Consider the following 19945-nt stretch of genomic DNA (forward strand, 5'->3'; position numbering starts at 1 on the left):
CAGGCTGGCTTCGAACTCACAAAGATCTGCCTGGCTCTGCCTCCCAAGTGCTGGGATTAAAGGTGTGCGCCACTACCGCCCGGTGGTTTCTCTTCTTTTTCCTTCCCCAACATAGTGTTTTTCTATGTAGTTCTGGCTGTCTCGGTACTTCCTCTGTAAACCAGACTGGCCTCTGTCTCCTGAGTGCTGGAATCAAAGGTGTGCTCCACCATACTGGCCTGATTTCACATTTTATATGTGCCTTGTAGCTTCTATTTTAATTCGTATTATGCATACTTGCCAATTGTGAAAATGTCCAGTCATAGGAAGATAATAGGAAGTTTGTTTCATTTGGATTGCAGGGTAAGCCTTTGCTGTTCACTGAAGTACCTCATTGGCCCTAGGGTTGACTCAGGATAGAGGATCTTTACTTCACAAATTTGCACTTGGGAGAAGAAACGCACTAGGAAAGTCTAGTCTTTGGAAGACAGCTGCTAGCTTAGTGTATGTACATCTAGTAAAGAAAAGGCTGTCAGTAGAGCACGGAGCCGATCCCACTGTAGCACTAAACCCTCTAAGTGGCACTGGTGGTGACAGTGTACTGTTTTGTACATCTTCAGGCAGCTTTCCCAGGACAGGACAGTTGGTTTTGCACATCTCTATAATGTTGGGATTCCAGGACATCTGCTGCCTGTATTCTCTCAGGAGACAGTAAATGAGGTGATCAGTAACCTGGGCACCTCTAAGAGTGAATGTCTCAGCACCATGAAAACTGACCTTTCCTCGAAAGGTCCAGACCACAGAGAGCCACTTACAGAGGGTATTGAGTGTAAAGATTCCAGCCAACAAGTAGCGTTTTTCTCTGTGGGGGAAGTGTTTGTAGTTAGTAAGTTACTTAAAATGAATTCAGACGAGTTCCCAAGTCTTCCTTTTGTTTTATAAAGGAAGAGTCCCGTTGACCTAGTCACTTCCTGAAAGGGTCAGATCAGAGCTTAGAAATTCAGATTTGTGGGAATAAGTCAACAGTTATTTCCTGGGGTGTCATCTCACACACTTGTAATTACAACTGGGGAGGACTCAGAGTTCAGGGCCAGCCTGGGCTACAAACCAAGACCCTGTCTTAACAAGTACGAACATGAATCCTGAGGTTAAAAATTACCCCGCTCATGCAATTGGGCAAATTTCAATTTAGTGTCCTTCATGAGAGCATTTGACCTTTGTGGATGTGACTCATCACACTGGATCTTTGCCAAAGGGCCTCGGGGCCATGTGGGTGTGGTTTACCAAACTAATTTGGTATGTCCTGAGAAGAGGATTCTGTGATGACTGAGAAACTAGAACCTAGTTTCTGTGGGCTTTGATTTTGGCACTCTAAGCAGTCAGTGTGGGTATTTTAGCACAGGCAGTGCACATTGTTCCAGGCTGGGAATACAGCAATAGGCTGTATTCCCATGTGGGGAGAGGTGAATGAATGTAAGTGGTTGTGGATTGGGAAAGGATTAGGAGACAGGAAGGATTGGAGTAGGGAGGTGGGATTTCTGTTGCATTTCAGGCCTCAAGAGTATTTATGCTAAAGTGGTGTTAGCCCTGAAGGAAACAAAGTGATCCCTATGGGCGGTTGAGGAAGAGTACTCAGGACAGACAGAACCACTAGAATCTGACGGTTGCTCACTTGCTTGAGCAAGTGAGGTCAGAGGGGTGGGGTGGGGTCAATTTGTGGATAACCAGTGGTGGGTAGTTTGAGTAGCTTTGGCTCCTAGTGAGTGAGGTAGCCATTTGGGGGAGCGGGGACTGTAAAGGAAGGAGACAGGAAGAGAAGTTTGAAGACAGGGTCTCACTGTAGGCCTGATGGCTTAGACTCCCACTTTCAGCCTTCAAGTTTTGGGGTTGCAGACATGCAGCTTGGGGACCCGAACACTGGCTACGGAATAGATTATTGGGAAGTTTGTAGCTTCTGGTGGCTGGATAGCTGACAGTGTGGGAGAACATTCTGGAATTAAGGTAGAGTAGAAGAGAGACCTAATTCAAGGGTGTGAGGAAGATAGGAAATGAGATGCTAGAATAGCAGCTTTTAAGAAGTTAAGAGCTGGTACAGCTTTGGGAGGGGGAATTGGGTTTTGTTCTTGTCTGATGTTTATTAGCTATATAGAACAGTTGAGTGGGTGCTTGCCTAACTACGGAAATCAGGAGAGGCACAGCTGGAGAGCCAAATTTAGGAGCTACCAGTATATGGAATTTTGAAAATGATGCTAGTATAAGATTTTAAAGAAGAAAATAGGGGTAGTTTGTGAATGCTGTACTTTCTGCTTATTTTGGGGGTTGGGGGGCTGAAACTGCTAGAAAGACCTATTTGAAGTAAACAATTTAAGAAGAAAAAAAAAAGATTTTGCCAGGTAGTGATGGCACACACCTTTAGTCCCAGTATTCCAGAGGCAGAGGTAAGTGGATCTCTGAATGTGAGGCCAACCTGGTCTATAGATTGAGTTCTAGGATAGCCAAGGCTAAACAGAAAGCCTATCTCAAAACACCACCAGCAACAAAAGTTTTTTAAAGACAGAAGAAGAGAACACCTAGGCAGTGAGTATCAGAGGCCCAGGCAAGATGGCTTGGGGTAAAGGCCCATGCCACCACAGCTGATGGCCTGAGTTAAGTTCCACCCATGTAGTGGAAGGAGAAAACCATCTCCTCAAAGTTATCCTCTGGCCTCTACATGCACTGTGCCAAGCACACATGTACACAAACAAAGAAGTAGATGTAATTTAAAAATTGACAAAAGTGGGCTCAGGGACTTAGCTAAGCATAAAGCACACACACATGTGAGTGCACACACATACAGTCAAGTAAGTGCTAGGCACAGTAATAGACAACTGTAGTCTCTTCTGAGGAGGCTGAGGCAGGAGGATAGTTTGAGTCCAGGATATCTAGGGCCAGCCAGGCCAACATTGTGAAACCTTGTCTCAAAAAAGAAAAGTTCCAGGTACAATGGTCAGGGAACGGGCAGGAGCGTATTGAGGCAGTGGGCTAACCAAAGGTTACTTAGTCAACTGAAAAAGTTTAACAGGGATGCCTCAGCTGCAAACATGAAAGGAGACAAGTGGCAGCCACTGCAAGTGTGAGGGATGTGGGACACAAACAGCAAGTATTTATATAGTAGAACAAGGAATCCTTGCTTTGCACAGGGTCTGGGAGGAGCCAGACATTGGGGGGAGGTGCTGACCCAGCCACTATGCCAAAAGGTTCCATGGGAACATGGTGCCTGTGCCCCCCCCCCCCCCTTTTCAGAATTCAACTCTGCCTCTTCTTAGGTTCCCTCCATCCTGGGCTCCCCGGGAGGCAGCCCAATGTGAAAAACAAAAGGAAGTGAGGAAGGGAGTGACTGCCTGGAACTGGCATTATAGGGATGGTTGTGAGCTAGGTGGGCTCTAGGACTTGAAACTAGGCCCTTTGCAAGAGCAATGGTTGCTTTGAACTGCTGACCCATCTCCAACCCCATACAGTTTTATCTAAGGAGTCTGTTATAATACACACATAACCACAAGAGGGCATGCTTTCCCCAAAATTCACAGGATTAATTTTTTTTTCCCAGGGGGGAGGGGGAAGAGCCACAGCTTGCCTCAAAGATCATCCATAGCTGGGTGCCAAATAAGGCCAGTGCCAAATTCTGCAATCTGAATTTTGTTTTTTATAAGATCAAAGTGTTCCTTTACTAGTGATGTGGTCTATCAGGATCAAAACCACAGGGTGATCCTGAAGGAATAGAGTGCTGAAAAGTCAAAGTAGTTAGTATTTAGGTTGTAGGTGACAAATCCATCACAGGGAGCTACTAGGGGTGAACAGGGCTAAATGTATGTGGATGGAACACCTCCTGGAATACACCTAACTTTAGACTATCATTACAGTGACTAATGGACATTTAGAGGCACCCATAATCCTTTCCATTGGAATGCTCATTCCTCTTTCTGTGACTTCCAAGCTGGAAAGAATTTGGGAGAGAAATTGGAAAAGTGTTCTTAGGGGGGATCTGCCTGAGCAGGCTAAAGGTCCACCTGGACAGGATGCCAGCCACCTGGCCAAAGTTTGTGTGGACACCAATGGGACTCTGTAAGGTCAGTGGCTATGCATATGATCATGAGAACCAGTAGTCAGCAGGAACAAGTCATAAGAACTGGTTATCAGTAGAGAGGAAGGTAGAGAACACATTCTGCCCAGAGAACACTGCAGGAAATGTCTGCAGTGATGTTCAGTGGCCAAAGTCATCATGGGACCTGGAAATACGTCAGATAAATGTGGTTGACGTCAGGCAACAGTCTAATGTTCTCTTGGGCCTCAGGTTTTTTTTTTAAAATATATTATTTATTAATTTTTTTTTCATTTTACATACCAACTCCAGTTCCCCCTCCCTCCCCTTCTCCGGCCTCCTCACCTCCCTCCCACTCTACCCCCATCCACTCCTCAGAGTGGGCAAGGCCTCCCATGGTAATCAACAAAGTCTGGCATACCAAGTTGAAGGAGAGCCTAGCTCCTCTCCATTGTATCAAGGCTGAGCAAGGTATCCCACCTCAGTGAATGGGTTCCACAAAGTCAGTTCATGCAACTGGGATAAGTCCTGGCCCTGCTGCCGGGGACCCCACCAACAGATCAAGCCACACAACTGTTACCCACATTCAGCGTGTCTAGTTTGGTCCCATGCAGGTTCCCGGGCTGTCAGTCCAGAGTCAGTGAGCTCCAACTAGTACCAGGTCAACTGTCTGTGGGTTTCCCTATCATGATCTTGACCTCTTCTTCTTCTTCTTCTTCTTCTTCTTCTTCTTCTTCTTCTTCTTCTTTTTTGAACGCCAAATGTCATTTATTGAAGGAGGAAGGTCTTAAATACAGGCTTACAGCACAATGGGAGAACCCTGGAGGGCAGAAGTTCGCTTCTGATTTTTTTTTTTTTAAACTGAGGAGGGCCTCAGGTTTTTTTTATTTCTAACCTTTCTCCATTCCAGCCATCCTATACACACACACACACACACACACACACACACACACACACACACACACAAGCTTCAAATTCTTGGTGTTCACCTTCCCCAGAATCATTCCTGTTCACCCTGAACCCAGTTAGGCTTACAGTGTCTTCCTTGTTCTTATTCCTTCTTACTGGAGGCTGGTGGAACCTGGGTGCTGGAAACCCATCCTTTGTCCTGCCCCAAGAGTCTTATAAAACTGGAGCAAAAGCAAACTTCCAGGATGGAAAGGAAATATTGCAAAAATAATGATCTTGAGTATTTCTAAGTGAATCTTATTTCACCACAGCTCACAGCCTGTGGTGTCAGGTGAACAGAGGGGAGGACATTCTCCTCCCTGCTCATGGAAGTGTGTGTGTTCCCGAGAGATGGAAAAGGGATGAACTGATATACACACACTCCCTCCCTCACTCTGTGTGTGTGTGTGTGTGTGTGTGTGTGTGTGTGTGTGTGTGTAGAGGCTAAAGGTCAATTTTGGGTGTTATTCCTTAGAACCCCCCCCCCATTTTTTTAAACAGTGTCTCTCATTAGCCTGGAGTTAACCAATTAGGCTACATTGTCCAGCTAGTGAGCCCCAGGGACCTGCCAAGTCTCCACCTCCCCAGTTCTGGGATTACAAATTTATGCCACCACACCTGGCTTTTTTTTTTTTTTTTTTTTTTTTTTTTTATAATGAGTTTTGGGTACCAACTCAAGTCCTCATGCCTGCACGGCAGGAACTTTACCCACCGAGCCATCTCCCCAGCCTCCTGAACTGATTGCTTCTATCATGGTTCTCCCTAGGCACCTGGGCTGGGTGTGGGGTCAGGTGGGGATGTGAGCACAGGACTCTGACTTGCTCATGTTTCAAACTGTGGCTAGACCCTCTCCTCTCTGAGTTCCACTCTGCTTCCAAAGGCATGTATGCAACCGTTCCCCCATTCCTTTCTCTGTAGGTCACTGGATTTTTCAGTGGCGTTGGCAGTGGCCCTGAAGCCCCAGGTCCTGTCTCGGCATGCTAGAAGTAGTAGGGCCCCATGTCTGTCACCCTTTGCTAGCTAGCAGATATGAAGTGATCCGGGGTCGGGTAGTCTGCTGGTCTCATGCTCTTCTCCCTGCCTGTGGACCCTGGGGACTTCCAGATGGGACACAGCTCAGACCCACAAGAAGGCAAGCCACCAAGTGGCGGGGCTATCACACTTGGTTCTCAGATTTCCTGTTCAGTCCTCGGGCCACTGCCTGGGTCTGCAGGCCCAGTGGATTGGAAGCCCCCCTCCCTCCGGCTCTGAAGGAGGCTGGGCCAGCCAGGGGGTTATTTTGGGAGCAGCTTCTGAGATCCAATGGCCTTGTTAGGGCAACACTGACCTTTCTATCCTGGGAGGAAGGCAGGGCTGGAGAAGGGGCGGGGCAGCCGGGAGATCTGAGCCGCACGCCCACTGGGGTGGATGAGAAGGGGGCCAGCGGCTGCTTCAGGGTGGGCAGCGGGAATTCAGCCCTGGCTAGGCTGCTAACGCGGGGATTGCCCCTCTTTGAAAAGACAGGACCCCCGTACTCCTTTCACAGCTCTTTTTAAAGAGGGCACACCGGATTCGATGGAAGCTGGACCTGGGACGCTCTGTGGGAACTTGGAGTCTCTTCTGTCCACTTCCTTTGCAAGTTGCAGCCTTGCTGGGCTGACCGAGGGGGCCTCCCAGCCATGGCACTGACCAGCGCCCCCACTGCTGACTTGGCCTTTGGTCTCTTTCAGCCTCTGCCGGCATCTTGCTTTTTTCCCCCTCCTGGAGGTCGGTGGTGAGTCTAGAGGCTCAGCCTGAAGGTGCCTGGAGAGCGTCGGGTACCCCAACGGCCCAAGCTGGCGGACCGGGCCGTTGTCAGGAGTGAGGAGGATGAGATGAGCGGGGGCCGCTTTGACTTTGATGATGGTGGAGCGTACTGTGGGGGCTGGGAAGGGGGGAAGGCACATGGGCATGGACTGTGCACTGGCCCCAAGGGACAGGGTGAATACTCGGGCTCCTGGAATTTTGGCTTTGAAGTGGCGGGCGTCTACACCTGGCCCAGTGGCAATACCTTTGAGGGTTACTGGAGCCAGGGCAAACGGCATGGGCTTGGCATAGAGACCAAGGGGCGCTGGCTCTACAAGGGGGAGTGGACGCATGGCTTCAAGGGGCGCTACGGAATCCGGCAGAGCACAGGCAGTGGTGCCAAGTACGAGGGCACTTGGAACAATGGTCTACAGGATGGCTACGGCACTGAGACCTACGCAGATGGAGGTGAGTCCAGTTCAGCCCGCAAAGCTTGAGGGGGGTCCAGAAGGGACCGCGGAAATGGACAGGGTAGTTGGCAAAGAAATAGATGGTCTAGGGTAATATTTGCTGTGTGGCTTTGGATAAGCTACTCTGCCTCTCTGTATCCTCCTCCCTCCCCCGAGACAAGAGTTTCTCTGTGAAACAGCTCTGGCTGTCCTGGAACTCACTCTGTAGCTCAGGCTGGCCTCGAACTCACAGAGATCCGCCTGCCTCTGCCTCCTGAGTGCTGGGATTAAAGCCTTGCACTACCACACCTGTCTGCATCTATTTTCTTGTCAGTAAAGGTGAGATAAAAGGGTTATTGAGGGGACTGGCAGAAATTAGTGCAAGGCTGTCACATAAAAACACACTCATCAGACACTTGATAAGATGCAATCATTTCTGTTTACTTTCTAGGTATGTAAACAGCTAGATTTTAGCTTGTGTTTTAGCAGAACTAGGGGCTGGCCTCAACTTTGCTATGAAAATTATGTTCACAGGATGTATCATGACTGTTTATTCATTCATTTCTCCATCCATTCATCCACCAACCCACATATCTAATCACCTACCATTCATTCACTCATCTCCATCCACACATCTGTCCATCTCCCATTCACCCACCCACCCACCCACCCACCCATCCATCCATCCATCCATCCACCCACCCATCCACCCAGCAACTATTCACCTAACAATACCTGTCTATCCACCAACTTATGCTCCTATCCATCCACTCATCCATCCACCAACCCACACATCTAGCCATCTGCCATCTATTCACCCATCTATCCACCCACATATCCAGCCACTCACACTTTCCATTCACCCATCCATCCACCAACTATTCCATTCCTCCATCCATTCATCCAGCAGCTATTCGCCTGTCCATCCATCCATCCATCCATCCATCCATCCATCCATCCACTCGATATATTCTTTCATCCAACACATATTTCTAGACAAACACTCTATATCCCCACCTTACTCTATCAGATTTCAGTGGGACCTCCTATTTGTCAGTTATTACATAAATGGTTAGATACAAAAAGGACCAGGACACAGACTCTGGCTTCAAAGATAGGCAGGCAAGCAGGCAGGCAAGCATTATACACAAACATGTTAGAGAGTAGCAGCAGGTAACAGTGGTGAGGGGAAGGCTTTCAGGACACAGTTCCTGAGCTAGTCTCTGTGATCATGAGAGTTGGAGTTGGGGACTGTGCCATCAGAGAGGGGACTTAAAGGGGCTCAGAGGGAATAATGGTTAAAGAAAATATAGAGGAGTTTTCTGAGGCAAAAGAGCACTGGGAAATGGCAGTACAGATACCTTACTTCACCTGCAGGGTGTGACGTGGACATGACACTTACCCGACTCTTAGTTACGTTTTCCACATAATGGAGCACTCAGGACATAGGTACTCAAAATGTGGGTAGTGAACAGACAGCACCAGCTTCTACCGTCAGGTGATGGTGCAAGTTCAGGGCTCTCAAGACCTTTTGTGAGCAACAAAGGCTGTTTTAACATGCTCACAAGGAAGACTTGAAGCACATTAGAGATCTGAAAGTATGCTTTACTGATACCATGTGGTAGTCTGGTTACTTGGAAGGCTGAGGCAGGAGGGTCATTTTATAACAGCCTGGCAACATAGTAAGACCTTGGCAAGGAAGGAAGGGAGGAAGGGAGGAAGGGAAGGAATCAGGGATGAGCAAACTATAGAGATCACTGCCTGTTTTGTATGTATTCTGAAATGAGAGTGTTTTACATTAATAATAATGTGGGGTTGGGGATTTAGCTCAGTGGCAGAGCGCTTGTCTAGCAAGCACAAGGCCCTGGGTTCGATCCTCAGCTCAAAAAAAGAAAAAAAATAATGTAAAAAAAAAACTGAAGAAAAATATTCGGTAACACATGAAAAATAGATGAAAGCCCCCATATGACATTTTCACCTTTGTCCATTGGCTCACAAAACATAAAGCATTCACCTGTTAGCTCTCAGAAAACAGTTATCGACTCCTGCAATCCTTTCTGCTGAGACAGAATCTTGCTTTGTAGTTCAGTCTGACTTTGAATTTGTAATCCTCCCTCCTCAGCCCGCAGAGTGCTGGGATTATAGACATGCACCCCCATGCCCTGAGGTTCTTCTGACTGAGGTATTTTCATGACCCTTTCCTGCTGGGCTGTGACTCAACGCTGTGGCCCTTTAGAACATAATTATACTTGGCATGAGAAGCCACTTGTAGGACGTTGTAGTTATGATTTAGTCCTTTATGGGAAAAAAGCACTCTGAGTGTGGAACAGGGAGGCAGGGCCGGCTGGGGAACAGAGGTGCCCTGGGTGAGTTTGCTCAAGCTGAGACACATTGAGAGTAGTTGGAGAGCAGCGTGAGGTGTGGCATAGATCTATACCTGGGTATGAGCTGCTTCAACTCTGTCCCCCAGCTTCACAGAACAGCTCTGTAGAACTGGATGGAACTGGATTGAACTGAGGACAAATTCTGATGACCTTGAGTCAACTCAGTGCAGTTCAACTCAGCAGATGTTTGTGTTGGGCATGGTACTAGGTACCAGAGGCTAGGTAGAGAGCACGTGTCAGTTTCTCCAGCTATCAAATGGGTACGGTCCTTGCATGTGTATAGAGTATCAGTCATCTGGGCACATATCACAGGTATATACCAAATACCCCTTCCTTTATCTCTTGGGCAAAAAGGTGCATGGCAAGTATGTGCAGAATATCCCTTCCTATATCTTTTCTCTCTTTCCAAGGACTTGGAGATCTGGATATGAATCACAGGGATACACATTGCTGGGGTGAGGTGCACACAGGATATGATGGGCTGATCTGCCAGCATGTCTAAAAGGAGGAGACCTATTCATTCCTGCAGCCGACAGCACTGACCACCTGCCATTGTGCCATACCTAGTGCTGGGGACTGGAGCAGGGAGCAGACAAGATCCTCCAAAGCCCCTGTTTAGTGAAGGAGACAGAAGGAAACCAGGCATTCTCTCTCTCTCTCTCTCTCTCTCTCTCTCTCTCTCTCTCTCTCCATATATATATATATACAATTTCTCAAGGTTACCACTAGAGAAGGAAGAGGGTGGTTGCAGAAGTGGTCTCAGGTGTAGGTGGAGGAGGACTAGAAGAGGGGAGTTTTCAAGCAGAGAGTGGAGATGCAAAGGCCCTGAAGTGGGACCAGGCAGGCTCAGCGTGTCTGAAGAACAGGGAAGATGAGGCAGGACTACAGGTTGAAATGGCACACATGAGCTAGGTGGCCTGGGTTTGTGGGTCCTAGGTTTGGGCCCAGGTGTGTCCTGGAGTCAAGGCCAGGTGGTCCAAAGGCCAGCTGCTCTGCTTTGTTCAGCCTTTTCCTTCCCAGGGAGATGGCCCCACATCCAGGGACTTGGGAAACCTTGGATTCTCTCTCCCAAGCCACACACAAGGCGTAACCCTCCAAATTTAGATGTGGCCACTGCTTCGGAAAATGTCTTTAATCAACCTGTCATCAGTCCCCTGAGGGTTTGCTAAGGACTTGCCCCTTGCCCTCTCCTGGGTGGCACCAAGAGGAATGAGGACAGATAAGATCCTAAGATTAGGAGCAGGTGGGGGCAGGCAGGACAAATCCCAGGTTATGACCCTGCCCCGATGGATTATTTCTGAGCCTTTGTTTTCTCATCCATGAATGAACCACTCCTAATCTCTCATATGATTTAAAATATTATCACATTTATTCGGGTGGGGGGCAGCAAGGCATATGTGACCACTACAGCATGTGTGTGGGTCAGAGGACAACTTGTGAGAGTTGATTTTCTCTCTCCATGGTGTGTGACCTGAAGCCCCCCTGACAGGCTCAAGGCAAGTGCCTTTACCCGCTGAGCCAACGAGCCAGCCCTCTGATCTATGTCACATGAGAAAATGACAGAGCTCAGTAAATGGTAGTTCTCTCATTGCTGCTAAGATTATCAATTCACTCAATAAGCATAGATTGGATTTTGCGAAGCCAGCACTACATTTTACTGGGAAGTGTAGAAAGGATAGAATGATCAAGCCAGAAATGTAACAGGAGCCACTGCCCACAGTGGCCAGTGCTAGGCCGGGCCAGGCGAGGGGCCAGAGCAAGAGGCTGGGACTTCAGAATTCAGGAGGACCTTCTGGAGTAAGTGACGAGCTAAGCCCGTTGCAGGTTCATGAGTAAGCTGGACCACTCTTGGTTGAAAGGATAGAGTCCACAAATGTCAGGAAGCCCGAAGCTTGCTCCTCAGTCTCCACAGAGAGTTGGAGCTTGCATCTTGTCTGGGATACTGAGAAGCTTCCTTGCCTTGCAATTAACTGTGACTGAACCAAAGCAAACATCAGCTTTCCAGACTGGAGGTGACAGTTTGTTGGTTTGTTGGTAGACAGATGAATTTAGTGGGTCAGAACTACATTTTTCAGGTTGAAAGAATGGTAGGTACAGAAGAGAAACTATTGGAGTCTTTCACAGAGAACAAACTGAAGCATTAGTTCAGTTAATGTTATATATGTACACATGTATGTGTGTAAGTGTAATGCATACACACATATATCACTGTATGTCTTAAAAATCAGTGTTTATTTGTGTTGTGTTGGGAAAGTATTTGTTACTGCAGGCCATGGCCAAAAAGGTTGAGAGGCACTGTTCTGAAGCAACTTGCCCAGCACCTTCTTTGAAGGCCCTGCCCACCTCCACCCAGCTGCCATCTCTCTGCAGCCTTGCTTTGATGGAGGGTTAAGTTCTTCAGCTCTGGCATGGGAGGGGATGGGGGTGGGGAAGGCCCCTGGACTGGAGCCTCTTGGCATCCTCCCCCTGCTATAGCCCTCATTCCATCCCTGGCCATATAAAGCAAAGCTAAAAATAGCTGCTGATTTAAAGCCGGTGCACATACCCCAGCCCTGAAGAAGTGCTCACTGCTTGACTACCTGACTGTTCCCACCAGGGCCCCCACAGACTCTGGTCTTTGAGGGACCCTGGCTTTCCCTTTTCCTTTTCCTCTTTCTCCTCCTCCCTATTTTCCTCCTCCTCCTTCTCCTCATCTTCCTCCTCCTCCTCCTCCTCTTCTTCTTCCTTCTCCTCCTCACCTTTCTCCATCTCGTTCCTGTCTCTGCTTTGGAGACAGAGTCTCACTCTGAATTCCTTAGCTTCCCAAGTGCTGATTACAGATGAAAGCCACCCACTGGGCTGTGATCATAGCTTTCTGGAACTCTTGACCTGGGGCCACTGCCTTGGTCTCAGAGGTCCATAAACACCCTGCACTGAGAGGGTGTGTGCACAGTCAAATAGACAACCTGTACTTTCTCTGGGAGAGGTTTTCTCAGATAATCATCAGATCCTGAAAGTAATCTCATGCACAAATAAATTCAGTAATCAAAATGTGCATTAGAGCCAGGTGAGGTGGTACATGTCTGTAATGCCAGACTCAAGAGGAAGAGGCAGAAGGATCAGGAGTTCAAGGTCATCCTTGGCTATATAATTAGTTAGAGGCCAGCCTGGGCTACATGAGACCCTATCTCAAACAAGCAAAGTACGCAGTGGAAAGACAGGGCCCAAGGTTCATCGTTTTCCATAAAATGACAGTAATAATAGCAATTCTACAGTGTTGACCATGTGCCAGGTACTGTCCTGGGCACTTGACGTGGCCACATTACTTTGTAAGAAGTATTGTCATCACTCCATTTTGCAGATGAGGAGACTGAGAAAGGTCCAGGACCTCTGGTTAATGAGAAGTAGGGATGGGGCTTAATCACAGCAAGTAAAAATGAGAGATTCGCTGGGCAGTGGTGGTGCATGCCTGTAATCCCAGCACTCAGGAGGCAGAGGCAGGTGGATCTCTGTGAGTTCGAGACCAGTCTGGTCTACAGAGCTAGTCCAGGACAGGCTCCAAAGCTACAGAGAAACCCTGTCTCAAAAGAGAGAGAGAGAGAGAGAGAGAGAGAGAGATAGATAGATTCTGGGCCAGTGTGATAAAGTGAGTAGAGCTGACTTCTCCCAAGCTTGCTGGCCTGAATTTGATCCTCTAAACTCACATGGGGGAGGGGAGAACTGACTCCTGCTAGTTGTCCTCTGCCCTCCATGCACACACTGTGATGTGCACATAAAATAAATAAATAATAAATGAAATGCACTTTCTTTTAGAGAATGAAGAGTCATTAAAAACATTTTAATAGATGATAGACAATGACACAGAACAGACAGGACCACTGACATTGGCTTCTGTACCCCATGAAAAATGTGGAGCTCCATGTTACCCACTTTCATGTTTTGGTGCACAATATCTAATAGAAACAGCTTAATCGAGAAGTGGTTTACTGTGCCACCTACATTCAGGGTGGACCTTCCCTGTTCAGCTAATCCTCTAGAAATGCTCTGACATACATCCAGAGTCGAACCTCAGTCTCCTGGGGGATTCTAAACCCAGTCAAAACATCAGCGAGGCTTAACCATCCTCAGCTCCTTCAAGATCATTTTGTGTGTGTGTATGTGTGTGTGTGTGTGTGTGTGTGTGTGTGTGTGTGTGTGTGATTGTGTGTGTGCGTGTATATGTGCACTTATGGGAGCCATAGGTTAATGGTAAGCATCTTCCTCTGTCACCATCCATCTTGCTTTTTGAGACAGTCTGTATCTGACCTCAGAGTTCACAATTCGGCACGACTAGCCAGGGTTACAGGCATGTGTCTCCACGCCTGGCTTTTTATGTGCTGGAGATCCAAACTCAAGATTTTGTGTTTATACAGCAAGTACTTTACCAATTGTAGCATTTCCTAGACCTCTCCAAAATCACCTACAGATTTCAAAATGTTCACAGTAGAACTTTCAATTAGGTTCCCTATGCACCTGCAAGGTCAAATGCTTGTCAAGTTCACCTTGACCACCTTGACTGCAGGCTCTCCTTACTAGGCTCTGTGCTAAGAATCTTACATGCATCATTTAGGATTTAAACATCTTGCTACCCTATGCCTTTTGAATTTTTATGATTGCAACTCCACAGTAAGCTATGTATTTTACACTGCAGTTCTCTACCTGTGCACATCGACAAAAATGGAGAGCGGGAACCGACACTCTATACCATTTCTCTCTCTGTGTGGCATGTCAGCTGCTTTTTCGTTTTACATTGTTGGGGAATTTGGTGATGCTCTGGCTTATGTAAAGCTCTCAGGACAGCTTGCCATGTACTCTTATTATTATTGTACTCTGAAAAGATGGGACTGTCTTTCTTTGACAACTGAATCCTGAACCCAAACTACTGCACTCAGGACCCAGTTTGCTATTATTTATTTATCTTTTTTTCCCTTACTCAAAGTTAGTGACTTAAACTCATTTAGTCCAATGGATTCTGGTTTTTTGTTTGTTTGATGGTTTGTTTTGTTTTGGAGCTGAGGACCGACCCAGAGCCTTGCGCTTGCTAGGCAAGTGCTCTACCACTGAGCTAAATCCCCAACCCCTCCAATGGATTCTGAACATGCAGACTCAATGAACCTGTCAGAACAGAGGACTGAGCAGGACCGGACGTCACATTTTCTGAGCCTGGAGTGTGTGTTCTCCCAGAGTGAAGCTTGAAAGGAACTTAACTTCCTTATTTACCCATTTGTGGCCCCAAAAGAGTATTTCTCAATTGTTATTTGTCTATATTCCTAACAATGCTAACCTGCTTTTATTATGGTACCTTTGTAATAAGTCTTTTTTTTTTTTTTTCTTTTTCTTTTAAAACAGGGTCTTACCATGTAGCCCCAGCTGTCTGGGAACTCAATATGTAGCTCAGGCTATTAGCTTCCCAAATGCTGGGATCACAGGTGCATGTTGCTGCACACACCTATAGTGAGCCTCAAAATTACTGTAAACCTGCCAACTTTGCCCTTCCTATTCAATATTCTGCTGTTGTAGGTCACTGCTATTTCCACATTCATTATAAAATCAGCTTGTCAATTTCTTAAAACAAAAGGCAGCTGGGTTTTGATTGCAAATGTATTATATCTACAGATCAGCTGGAGAAAATAGACATTCTGGTAACTCTGAGTTTTCTAATCCATGGACATGGTATGTATCCCCATTATTCAATTTCACTCAGCAATGCTTTGAGCTTTCCAGTGCCAACATTTTTCAAAAAATGTTATATCTATGCATTCGTTTTACAAAAATGTTATTGCATTTTTAGATTTACTGGGATGGGGGGCATATACATGCCACCATGTACATGTGGAGGTACAACTTGGAGTCAATTCTCTCCTTCCACCATGGGGGTCTCCAGGATTAGACATAGATTGTCAGACTTCATAGAAAGTTCCCAAAGCTGCTGAGCCTCTTGCTGATGCTGTATTTCTTTTCTTTCTTTTTTTGGGGGAGGTCACTATAAATGACACCTTAAATTTTATTTTTTCCAACCATTCAGTGCTAGTTTATGGAAACATAATTACCTTCTTTAATTTATTTATTTACTCACTTTTTTTTTTCTTTGAGACAAGGTTTCTCTGTATAGTTTTGGAGCCTGTCCTGGAGCTCACTCTGTAGCTTAGGCTGGCCTTGAACTCTCAGAGATCCGCCTGCCTCTGCCTCCCACATGCTGGGATTAAAGGTGTGTGCCACTATAGCCCCCCTTTTATTTTTTAAAAGATTTTATTTTGGCCAGGCAGTGGTTCTGTGAGTTCGAGGCCAGCCTGGTCTACAGAGCTAGTCCAGGACAGGCTCCAAAGCTACAGAGAAACCCTGTCTCGAAAAACCAAAAAAAAAAAAAAAGATTTATTTTGTTAATTATGTACACACCTATACCATAATTTCAGTATGTGGGTATGTGCAAGAGCACAAGTTCCCGAAGAGGACAGATGCGTTGGATCCTTTAAAATTGGACTACAGCGGTTGTAAACCATCAGACGTAGGTGTTGGGAACTCAACTCTGGTCCTCTGAAAGAACAGCCAGTGCTCTGACCTGCTGAACTAGCTCTCCAGTTCCAATATAATTATTTCATGTTGACCTTGATTCCTCTTACCTTATTCAACAAATTTCTCAATTCTAGTGGAATTTTTGCTTTTCAGATTTACAAGTAGTACCTTTAATTTTTAAAATATCTTGATTGCTATTGAAAATGAAGTGTAGAAATCCTAAGAGAATCTGATAGAGGCATATGGTGCTTAGGCTCTTGGGGACAAGGGCTCAATGTATCCAGATGGATGCCGTTGGCTGACTGTGTGGACATCAAGCAACCTCTCTTACCTTCCATTTCTCTTTCCCGCCATGAGTGTTAACATTTCTCTGAACATATGGTTGAGTCAATGGAATAAGATAACCAATGTAGAGCCCTTAGTGTAATGCCCAACACAGGAAAATGCAGAATATCCCTTCTCCTTGTGTTGCCCTACATATCCCTCAGAGTGAATTAATTCAGATAGCTTGAATCATAGTTGTTCTTGTCTTTGGGACAATGTTTTTGAAGACAAAAACTGTGCCTTTGACTTTTGAAGACTTAATAAACTAAGACAGTGATTGGCTGAGTTCTGCCCTGTGACCTGTCAGTGTAGACAGGGACCTAACCAGGTGTGACTCCATTTCAAATGTAGAATCAGCATAATTCGAGAATCTCATGTCACAGTTCACAGCCAGGGATCAGCGTGACAGTGGGATAAGTTGCTGTCTGGGCAGCTTCTTGGTATTATCTGGGTCCTCCGGGGCGGGAGAGCCACCTCAAAGAGATGAGAAATCGGACACAATCTTTCCTCTCTGTGCTTTGCTTTCGTGACTCATGCATCCGATTGGCCCCCTCTTGGCAGATGTGCCCCGTCCAAGGCAGGCCTTGGGGATTCACTCAGCTTGCTGGTTTCCAGGGGTTGCTAATTCTGTGCCCCCAGCAGCTGTTCCCTAGACCGGTTCTCCATCACGGTCACGCCCGTGTAAGGAATGTCCAGTCTCATTTTCTGAGGGCTCCTGCTGAGTGTGGGGTGAAGGGGGCAGGTGCTTCCTACCACAGGCCAGAGGGCTGTCCTTGTTCCCCCTACCCCTCCCCTAGCCAGGGCCGCAGAGTGGGAAGGCAGTGAGGCCTGGCCTCCCTCCCTCCAGCGTGACTTCCATTTCCTATGTAAGGGGCATTCGCCGAGGGCCGAGGCCCCAGGTGTGCATGGGGAACAGTTCGCAAAGCCATCCAAGGGTACTAGAGTCTCCTGGGCTCTCCCTGTCAGCAATGATGAGCACCTAGTGTCTGAGGGAGCTGGCTGACCACTTTGGGAGACATGTGAGTGGAGTGTAGGACACAGTCAGGTCCGAGGTGTATGCAGTTACAGGACATGCTGTTTGGAAGGCACTGTGTTCCTACTGTTTATTTCAGTTGAGGTGGAGTCCTTACCAACCCTTCTTCACCAAGCATCCAGGTGTAACCTCACCCAATGGCAGGGAGGGTGAACAGTGCCTCCCCTTGATGGGACATACATAGAAGGGCATGGTGTCCATATAATGTACCTGTCAGGAAAGCAATGGGTAGGGGTATTTTGTGTAGGGTTACATGGGCCATTGTAAGAATTTGGCTTTTAGTCTTAGAAAAATGGGAACATTGAAAGTGCAGGTTGGTGAGTTGTTCAGTGGCTAGGATTCCACTGTCAGCATCACAAGAATAAATAAATATACTTTTTTTTTTTTCCTCGAGACAGGGTTTCTTTGTGTAATTTTGGTGCCTGTCCTGGATCTCGCTCTGTAGACCAGGCTGGCCTTGAACTCACAGAGATCTGCCTTGCTCTATCTCCCAAGTGCTGGGATAAAATGCGTGCGCCTCCACCGCCCGGCTAAACTTTTTTCTTATTCTATTTTACGCACTTATTTTGTGTGGGTGTGCATCCACCAAGGTGCCTGTGTGGAGGTCAGAGGATGGAGTTGTAGGGGTCACTTCTCTCCTACCATGTGGGTCCCAGCGATTGGACTCGGGTCATCGGTCTTGGCGGGGAGCAGCTTTATCCACCGAGCTGTCTTGCTGGCCTCCCAAAGCTGAAGAGTGACAGGATCCGATTTAGTTTCATGGGATGCCTTTAGGACCAGGCCATCTGGAGCCAGGGCAGTGTTGAGAGCCATTATTGTGTTTAATTCGGTAGTAATGGTGAGAGAGGAACAGAGGCTTGGGCCACCATCACCAAGATGTGGCGCTGTGATAGGAAGACAGGCAGAGTTTTTGATGACTCAGTGGCTGGGGGGAGTGAGAGAGGCAGAAATGACAGTTCTAGGTTTTGTGTGAGCCGTGAAGAACTGGCCATGAGTCAGCCGGTGAGGGGCTCAGTGTCCGGCACATGGGTGAGAGATGCCTGCCTGGTAGACATTCTCATGGGATGACAGTAGTGGGCTGTCTCTGAACGCAGAGCCTCTCCCTTGGCCCCCATTCTCCCTGTGTACCCAGTCATCTCTAGTCTACAGCCCTCGGTGTGTCAGCACCCAGCCAGTGTTACCCAGTTAATCCTCAGCTTCTTGTGTGAGCTGTAGGGTGTCATCCGGGGCAGCAGCCCCGCATGTGGGGGTGGCAGAGCTCTGAGGGCTACGGAGACTTGGCATCTACGGCTGCAACCTGACCCTGCTCCTGGGAGCTGTCACAAAACTGCTCTTCTCCTCGGGGCTGCCTGTTGGTGATCCCGGGAAACCAGAGACTGTGGGGCTTTGATGGATGGTGGCATTTGGAAACCATGAAAGGGACTTGCAGGTGAGGCAGAAAGCAAGGCCTCCCTCGGGACTTGTCAAGGAGAAAACAGCATGCTGGCCAGACGCTCAGCAAGGGATTGTTGAATGAAATGCATGAGCCATAGGACACAGCCTACAGAGGTCGATGTCGACCACCGACATTCACTTGGAAAGGAATCAAAGGCGTGCTAAGTGCACAAAAGCCATCCGGCAAGCAGTTATCGAATGCCTACCCTACTCTGTGTCCATTCTCAGGGACAGGAGCACTGGCCTAGTGGCGAACTGCGAATCGTTTGCTCCACCTGTTGTGGGCAAACACTGTGTGTAGCAAATGGCTGGGAAAGACCTGTGTTGTTACAGCTGTCTCCCCTGGGGAGACCAAAGGTTCTGTCCATAGTGCTCATTTGTTTGGATATTTTGCAACAAATGTGTGTGCTCCCTCTGCAACACACAGAAGGTGTGTCTGTGTAGATATGGGAAGACATCTCCGAGGTGCAAAAAGAGGTCAGGGGTGGTGCTGGTGTATGAGTTACTTTTCTGTCACCGTGGCCAAACAGTCAAACACCTGATAGAAGCCACTTAAGGAAGGGGAGAGAGGTTTGTTTGTTTGTTTGTTTTTTAATAAAATGACAGAGATTTAGTTAAGACTACCTTTAGCAGCATCCTATGGGACCAGTGCCTGAGGGAATGGAATTCTTTTTTAAAAAAATTTTTTTTTTTTTTTTTTTTAATGTACATGGGTGTTTTACCATGGGTGTTGAGTCTTCAGGAACTGGAGTTACAGACAGTTGTGAGCTGCCCTGTGGTTGCTGGGAACTGGACCAGGGTCCTCAGGAAGAGCAGTCAGTGCTCTTGACCGCTGAGCCATCTCTCCAGCCCTGAGACAGGGTTTTTGTTGGGGCAAGGAGGGAAGAATCACAGTTTGAGAGGGCATAGTCCACATGGTGGAGATGGCACAGCAGCTGGACTGGCTTGGCGGTGGAAGTGGGAGTTTGTCAGGTGGCTTGTTCACATCTTGGCAAATCAAGGAGTGGGGGATGGGAAGGAA

The 19945-nt window shown here is 47.4% G+C and overlaps 1 protein-coding gene across 1 annotated transcript in view; it reads left to right on the forward strand.

Annotated features, from left to right (window-relative positions):
- The first annotated feature begins 6858 nt into the window (after window positions 1–6858).
- Window positions 6859–19945, forward strand: part of Jph2 (junctophilin 2) — a 60972-nt gene continuing 47885 nt past the window's right edge. The window contains exon 1 of the mRNA XM_036185278.1: window positions 6859–7237. Within this exon, the coding sequence (XP_036041171.1) occupies window positions 6859–7237 (379 nt within the window). The remainder of the gene's footprint in view (window positions 7238–19945) is intronic.

The sequence above is a fragment of the Onychomys torridus genome, chromosome 4 (genome assembly GCF_903995425.1).
Source record: "Onychomys torridus chromosome 4, mOncTor1.1, whole genome shotgun sequence".
Lineage (NCBI taxonomy): Eukaryota > Metazoa > Chordata > Mammalia > Rodentia > Cricetidae > Onychomys > Onychomys torridus.